Source organism: Capsicum annuum, chromosome 3 (assembly GCF_002878395.1).
Source record: "Capsicum annuum cultivar UCD-10X-F1 chromosome 3, UCD10Xv1.1, whole genome shotgun sequence".
In the NCBI taxonomy this organism is placed as follows: Eukaryota; Viridiplantae; Streptophyta; class Magnoliopsida; order Solanales; family Solanaceae; genus Capsicum; species Capsicum annuum.
In genome coordinates, this window is record NC_061113.1 from 243,762,595 (window position 1) to 243,771,107 (window position 8,513).

At 31.6% G+C, this 8,513-nt stretch overlaps 1 protein-coding gene across 1 annotated transcript; it reads left to right on the plus strand.

The window, feature by feature from the left end:
• Window positions 1-4,209: 4,209 nt before the first annotated feature.
• LOC107862650 (transmembrane protein 53) lies at window positions 4,210-8,220 on the plus strand. Its single transcript, XM_016708282.2, has 6 exons — window positions 4,210-4,440; window positions 5,633-5,785; window positions 5,872-6,614; window positions 6,716-6,821; window positions 7,340-7,545; window positions 7,793-8,220. The coding sequence occupies exons 3-6, from the start codon at window positions 5,893-5,895 to the stop codon at window positions 8,061-8,063; spliced, it is 1,305 nt and encodes a 434-aa protein (XP_016563768.1). The 5' UTR covers window positions 4,210-4,440; window positions 5,633-5,785; window positions 5,872-5,892; the 3' UTR covers window positions 8,064-8,220.
• The last annotated feature ends 293 nt before the right edge of the window (window positions 8,221-8,513 follow it).

Sequence of the window (8,513 nt, forward strand, 5' to 3'; positions counted from 1 at the left end):
AAATTTTAGTACGTTTACAAATATAAATGATCATATATATTTTTTATAGACAATTACTAATTAAGATATCAAAGTAATTTTATAAAAGTGAACTCTTTGAAGTGAGGTACGCGTACGAGGCGTGTATAATCGAACTAGTATTATTGAATTGTGTATTTATATAGTTACATTGTGACTCTATTTATGGACACTACATTACAATTACTTTTTCAAGTAAAATTTTATATACGATTCCTATTCCTATTTGTATTTTAACACTCCCCTAGCCAGTGAAGATATATGCAAGTTGATCACTTGACTTCACATTATTTGATATTTTAAAAGAAATCGAATATCACACCAAAGTATGTATATATATACATATAACATTAATACATAATTAGGTGTTTAAATGGTAGAACTTTGACTATCACATATTGATTGAAATATTCTTTTTGTGTTTTGAATAGCGAAGGAGTTGTGTATATTTTCTTTTCAATATTTTTATAATGTTTAATATGCTAGTGTGATATAATTGATATGTATCTTGAAAAGCGAATTCATAGTTCTCTATTATCTATAATTTACAATCCATATCTATATGTATAATTTATAATCTATTCTATAATATATTAAAAGTGTGAAGACCCTTAGAAAAATGATTCGAACTTTTTGCCCTTCATTAAAAGGCTTTACTTTAGTCAAAATCATCTTTTCACAATATTTTATATTAAAAAATTAATAATTTAATTATTTTTCTAATTTTGGTTAACATGTGTAATTTAGGACTTTTAAACCAACCAATGTTGTGTTTTGATTCTTTCCTTATTTAAGGACTGTCTATATGAGAAGCGACAACATTAAAAATATTCATCAAGATTTGCTTTTTAAATTTCTCGATCACCAACTCTTTAATTTCTTATTGTTATATTTTCAGGTTTCAAGCTTTTTGTTAAGCTGCCATAAAAATAAAACTCTTAAGTTTGTTATATTTTTTTATCTGTATATATATATATATATATATATATATATATATATATAATATTAAAAGTGTGAAGCCCTTAAAAAAGTGATTTGATTTTTTTGTCCTTCATTAAAATCTCCGCTTTAGATAAAATCGTCTTTTCACCTTTTTCCTATTATTTAAGTAATATTAACTATTAACTATATTACCAAAAAAAAAAAAGTTCTCCTCACAGGAATATAATTCCTTCTCCGTTATAAAAAAAAAAAATCATATCCAAAAGCCAAAAAATAAAAAATAAAAACAAAAGATTTTCCTTCCATAAAAGAAAAAAATAGTACTAATAAACAACGCTCCCACCCTTGAAATCCCGACATGAAATGAGAAAAATAGTGGTAAGGTAAAAAAAAACATCCCCCAACGTGTGAAACCAAAAATGAAATATAATGATAAAAAAAATTGTAATTAAAAAATACTCACTTTCCAACATGAAACCCAAAAAATAATATATTAATAAAAATTTAAAAATCCTTCCCATCTTTCGTCAAAGTTGTGTTAACAATTAATTTTAGTTATAACTTCTTTTGATTTGATTATTTAATTTAAGTAAGAATTCATAATATTTAACACTTCTAAATCAATTAGAATTTCACCTTACATAAAAAAAAAAAAAAAAAATCTACAATTCTATTTAACTACTGTTTCGGATCAAAATTTACTAGATACATACCTCTACTTTTACTTTTTCTTCTTATTTTGTTATTAATAATTTAATTTGTCATTTTTTGTGTGTATTTATTATTATCATCTTCTCCGTCTTTCTTTATTTTTGTATTCATTATTATATCTTTTCCATCTTTCTTTCTTTATTTTAGTTAATAACGATTCTATATAAATTATGACTAAATAATTAACAAAACAATGATTTTTATTTTTTTTGATAATCTCTTGTGTTTCTTTTCCAGTAGGAAATTTTTAATAAAAAATTAAAAGAAATAAGCAAGTCGCCACCGAATGAAGTGGTCAAAAACATCAAACGTTCCTTTGTTTAATTGTAGCTTTGTTTTGATTATGTTATATAATTATTTCCTTAGTATTATAGTTGAATCTTTAATTAAACTTGTTAGTTGAGTTCTAAATATAAGGTTATAATAAGTATTGAATCTTGATATGCATAAATTTTATTTGAAAGATGAACATATAAATTTAGGATTATAGTTGAATCTTTCGATTTTGAGCTTACTAATTAAGTTTGAAAGTGGATCAAGTACATTATTCATTGTAAATCGAGTTTAATCTTTCTACCTATTATTATAAAATTCTGAATATAAATGTTAGGGTTGAGCGGATTAGTTGAGGAAGCTTCTGTAGAAGCTAACAAACCTAAATAATCCAAACAAAAGGATAATTGTATTGATGTGAAATTAGAGAAGTTGAAAGAAGAGATTGAGAGGATTAAAGAAAAAAAAAGGTGAACAAGAATAGTTCAAGGAAGGACTAAAGAGAATATACTCTTCTTTATAAACTTTCTTGTGTTTAAACTAATATATTTGTTTTTCGATTGACTAATTTTTACTTTGGATAATAACTAAAAGTCGTCCTAATATCAAGATGCTAACAAATAAAAATTGCAATAAACATTTAGAAAGACCATCATGCTTTTTATATTTTAAATAATTTTATAAAATTAAACTCACTAAATTGAAGTACACGCGCAAGGCGCGTATATCTAAACTAATATAAATATATTTAAGTCCAAGTCTAATAAATTCTTATTATGTCTCAAGAGTCAACTGAGTAAGAGTGTAATTACTTCCATATGGTTGAATAAAATATTTCCTTTTTAACCAAAAAAAAAAAATCAAAATCAAATTCTAAGATATTGAACCATACTTAAGTAAATTTGATATAATAATATAATATAATATAATATTTTTTAAAATCAAAATTATCGAACCAAATTTCCCTACCATATCCACCATATCTACGTGAAGTTGAATTTTATTTCAATGTCTACAAGATTTGGACCCCTTCCCAACAAAAATAGAAATAACATCACGAAAATTTGAGTACCAATTTAAACACTTCTGTCATGGTAAAAAGGTTGCTGAAATAAGTAGGTACTATTAGATTGTAGGGAAAAAGGTCAAATTTATTCGTTTACTTTAAAAAAATTAGCTAAATATACTTTCGTCATATTTTAGGGTCAAATTTATCCCTTTATTTTAAAAAATTAGCTGAATATACTTTTTATTATATTTTGAGATCAAATTTATCCTCACTGACTGAATATACTCTTTGTTATATTTTGAGATCAAATTTATCCTCGCTATTTATATTTATCCTCATTATTAAGAAAATTTTCACTTGTACCATTCTTTTAATAGAAAAGCAAAATCAACATTTAAAAAATAAAACACACTCTAATCTAATTCATCCGGTCCAATTTAAGCCACAAAAAAAACACAAATAAATAAACCCCTCCAGTTCTGTTAGACAAACTAGATGTTTATCAATGCAGAATTCATGAAAAATTAATTTGCATTAGTGCAACACACAAGAAAATATACCTATCTATCCTTTTATGGATCAATATCAGTGCAAAGCTCATAAGAAATGACACTTGACGGTCAAATGCAATATAGGTCCACTGAATATTTCTCTGGATGATTGAGTTAAAGTCTCTTTATGTGTCAATCGTGATATATCTTCATTGATATGTCTTTACCCGCAATTTAGATCTACACAAAATATTCCTCATGTTATTTGTTCAAAAAACTTATTCACGATTTTAGAATCTAGATGCACATAAAATTGCATATCAAATTTTGAAATTTGTACATAAATCTATAAGAGAAGAGTTTGTAATAGAATCTTTTTCTAGTTTCATGCTTCTGCATTATCCTATTCCATTTTATTTTTTGTTCGTTTGTGAACAACTTATCATTGTTGTACGTTGAAAGAAAAATATTTTTGTTCGTTGAAAAAATTTGACCAAAAAAATTGAGAGAAGAGTATATTTACTTGTGTATTTTTTATCGGGTGAATTACATCAGGTGTGATTTATTTTTAAAAAATAAGCAATTTAACATTGATTTTGCTTTTATGTTACAAAAAGGATACATATGAAAAGTTTTTGACAACGAGAATTTTCAAATTAAAAGAATAAATTTGATTTCAAAATATGACAACAAACATAAATTTAATTTTAAATATGATGAATGGTACTATATATATAATAGTTAATTTTTCAAAGTACCAGAGAGTAAATTTGATTTTTTCCCCCATATTATATTCCAGTTTTATTGGAGAGAAAGCGAATATAATATAGTTGAGAAACAAATAAATGGGGAAGGGAGAGGTGAAGCAGGCATAAGGACCAAGAATCTCGTGGGAAATCTCAATAACGCTCCTCCATCTCTCTCTCTCTCTCTCTTTTTCTTTATCATTATACAAGGAAGAAAAAGAAGAGATCTACTTTTTTATTCCTCTCTCAGGTATGTTTTTCTTTTTTGTTTCTGCTACAATATAATGTGTCTTTATTGATTTGGTATATAGAAATTAGTGTAGGTTTCTTGTATTTTTTCTGATCTTGAGAGGGGACAAACCGTCGGAGGAACGGTCGTAGTCAATCCTTTCACTGATGATTATGATGGGGGCTCCAAGGGCAAAACTGTCTTTTTCCTCCAAAAAAACAAACCGTGTTTGCTAAGACTAATTGTCAAATCAACGTAGCAGTGACGTCATCTTTTCCGTTTTCCCTTTTTGCCCCCACCCACATCCTGCCTTTTTCTTCCTTGTATTCTGGAGAGTTTTGAGTTCAGAATTGATATACTTTCGACAAGCACCACTGTTTTCTAGGGTTTGAGTTTTGGTTGAATTGGACCAATCTAGTGGATGATTGATGGGGAGCCTCTCGGAGTAACCGGTAAAGTTGTCGTCGCGTGACCAGGAGGTAATGGGTTCAAGCCTTGAAAACAGTAGAAATGTAAGGTAAAAGCTGTCTACAATACACCATAGTTGTGGGGTCCTTCCTCGGACTTTGTACATAGCGAAAACTTTAGTGCGTCAGGATTGCCCTTTACTGATGATTACGATTTACGCGTCTTAGAATTATTATTGGTAAAGTTGTTGCTATGTGATCAGGAGGTGACAAGTACAAGTCTTGAAAACAGCCTCCTAAAGAAATGCAAGAGAAGGACTACAATACACCCTAGTGGTGGGCCCTACATAGCGAGAGCTTCAGTGCATCGACTGACCTTTAGTGGATGATTACGATTTACGTCTACGCTAAAATCTAAAGTATAAATTGTGGAGATGAATAATATTAGGGAAAGAAAACAGAGCTGGAATGGGAAACCCAATTGAGAACCACTTGGTTTATGGACCATGTGATTGAATTATCCTGGAATATTCTCTCTTATTGGTGACTTTTCTGTATTCTTAGTGGTCGGCCAGTCAAAGAAGCATGAATTAGCCATGTGTCAGGCCCCATAACCTCTAGTTCTTAAAAAGGTTTATTATTTTTATTTTTCTTTTAAGTAGTGCTTTATGTTCAAATTACCAATTAGGAAAAAATAGTGCTTTGAGTTCACACATCTACATGTCATTCATTGACCTTTTCTGTATAATAATATTGGGTCCTATTTGCTCTTTTGTGCCTTATTAACCTCGTGGTTTTTGTGACAGCACGCGCCTTGACAATACAAAATTTGACTAGTAAGGGGGATCTTGGCGCAGCTGACAGCTATATAGAGTTGTTTGTGGGGCTGTCAAAATAGTACATCTATATTGGCAGCCCAATTTCTTACAAAGTGAACACAAAACCAACTCAACAAAGAGGTGTTCTGTCAACTCTTCAACATTGTTTTGAATTTTTGTTCACCTGGAAAGGAAATTCTGTGCTTGATATTATTGTTATTTGATAGTGGTATTGCAAATTTATCATCATGGCTTACTTTTCTGGAATCCTCCAAAGACCTGTAGTTGCAGCATCTGCAGTTGCTATAGCTTCTGTATCTACTGATATTCATGAAAAATTATGGCCGTCGAAGTCATTAGACAACTCTTGTTCAGAGCAATTGAATTCCGAAAAGAAAACATCATGGGTTTCTCAGATATCTGTTTCTAAGCTAGCCGATTTGTCGTTTGTTACCAGAATACGTGTTCCAGTGCCTAATGTAAATATTCCAAGTCGCAGCACCAGTTCTACTTCTGTTTCAGCCCTTCCTTTTGGTACTTCTTCTATGTTGGTCAACGTTTATCAATCAGCAGCATTGGCCAAATCTGCTAATCCATCCACATATACATATACAGTTCCTTCTTCACCTTCGGAGGTGTTGTATAGATGGCACTTACCAGAGCCAAATGCTGCTGTAGATATATCAAGGAATGGTGATTCTTCACCAATAAAGTCTAGGACTGTGGTAGTACTGTTGGGATGGTTAGGTGCAAAGCAAAAGCATCTAAAGAGATACGCAGAGTGGTATTCATCAAGAGGATATCATGTTATTACGTTTGCTTTCCCAATGTCTGAGATTCTAAGCTATCAAGTCGGGGGAAAGGCAGAGCAGGATATTGAACTGCTTGTGAATCATCTTGCTGATTGGTTGGAAGAAGAGCATGGAAAGAACTTGGTCTTCCACACTTTCAGTAATACTGGATGGTTAACGTGAGTTCTTTAGAAAGACAACTGAAACCTAAGTATATTACGTTTTTCTCGAAACTTGCCTGCTAATTACTGATTGAGTTCTTTTATTCTTGGCCTTACAGTTATGGTGTCATTTTGGAAAAGTTTCAGAAACAAGATGACACTTTAATGAGAAGGATCAAGGGTTGTATTGTTGATTCTGCCCCTGTCGCAGCTCCGGATCCACAGGTATTGCTATCTCAGAAATTGTGATAATAAGATCTCTTCTGTTTTATGTGCCTGTGTCAGAAGAGTGTTTATTCAAGAGTAGTCTTATTTCTGAAGGTTAATGCAGACAAATTGTTACAGAGCCATACATTTCTATTGAAATTAACCATGTCATACTTTCGTTGGATAAGTATTAGAAGTGCCATACATAGTCAAGGTTTAGCCATTCAGAATTGTTCGGTTGTTTATACTCTAATCAGGACCAACTGTTCTCTTATTTCAATCTTGCTGCTTCCTTCTGTCCTATGCCTTAACCATGCAGCCTGCTTTTTGAAAAATATTCTTCTACTTGATAATGTGGAAGTTGTTTATTGTTGATTTAGTCTTTGAGGGAAGGTGGATGGCCTGGGGTCAGCTGTGGACTTTTGGAGGAGGGAGGGGAAGAAAGTACTTGTGTATTTGCATATAATACGTGTTGATCTTTGCTTTGGTAAGTTTTAAACTAATTTTGTCAAGCTCCCTTCTTTGTTTCTATCAAGGTCTGGGCTTCTGGATTCTCCGCTGCCTTTTTGAAAAAGAATAGTGTTGCAACAAAACGCATCATGACTTTAAGCGACAGAGACACGGATGTGACAATAAAAACCAAAACTTCTGCGGAAACTAAGCCTGCAGCAACTGAAGCAGCATTGCTATTAGTACTGGAGAAGTTCTTTGAGGTGGTTTTGAACCTTCCCACCATAAATAGGTAAGGAGGTCTTCCAGAATTACCTTTTCTGCGAATGTTGTTAAAGCCTGCAGTATTTTAACAGAAGCACCAATATTGCATCTACTTTTCATCTTTGTACTCTACTCACCTATGAAGTAGACCTTGTCGATATCATGTCCATTCACCAATGGATTTTAATTACATCTTTCGAGTCATTAGTGTGTCTAGAGAATGCCAAATATAGTTTTGTATTTGTACTTACATTGATGATTGGATGAAATTGCAGGAGGCTTTCTGATGTTGTAGATCTACTGACATCCCGGCAACCAAGTTGCCCGCAATTATACATATACAGCAGTGCCGACAGAGTCATTCCTGCGGTTTCTGTTGAGTCCTTTGTAGAAGATCAACGGAGAACTGGTCGCAATGTTACAGCTTGCAACTTCGTTTCTACACCTCATGTTGATCATTTTAGGAATGAACCAGAATTGTATACTTCACAGCTTACCCAATTTCTAGAGGACTCAGTTCTAAGCTCTTGCAAACAACCTTCTTGAATAATTCCCAACCACATTGATTCTTTTTGTCCTCCCCCTCCCCCCACCTACTTTAACCAAATACATTGTAAAGCTTCTGCTTTCCAACTTTAAAGCAGATATACATTGGTGTAGATTGTTACATATACAGAGAATTAAGTTTTGTTTTTCATTCTAATTTAATTTAGTTGTATCTGTGGTCTCCCAGCAACAGAATTGTTGCATTGTACCCAAGCTGTGCTTTATTTACTTGACAATCTTTCCGATTTAAGCAACAGTGGCTAAAGCAATAAAAATAGGGATAAGTACAACGGATTCTACTCTTTACTTCCAATATCTTAAATTTTTTTATTTCCTTTTGTCTTTAGGTTTGTATTGAATGAGATTTCGGAGTCAATAGGGCCACGTTTTGAGGTTGTCGGGACAATGAATTTGAGGATCGAAATTGTGGATTTCGGAGCCTTAAGGACA

Bases quoted from the DNA above. Each gene is read 5' to 3' on its own strand.
- LOC107862650 (XM_016708282.2), top strand. From the start codon at position 5,893: ATGGCTTACTTTTCTGGAATCCTCCAAAGACCTGTAGTTGCAGCATCT. The intron at 6,615-6,715 runs GTGAGTTCTTTA...TTGGCCTTACAG, and splicing joins AGTAATACTGGATGGTTAAC to TTATGGTGTCATTTTGGAAA. The intron at 6,822-7,339 runs GTATTGCTATCT...GTTTCTATCAAG, and splicing joins TCGCAGCTCCGGATCCACAG to GTCTGGGCTTCTGGATTCTC.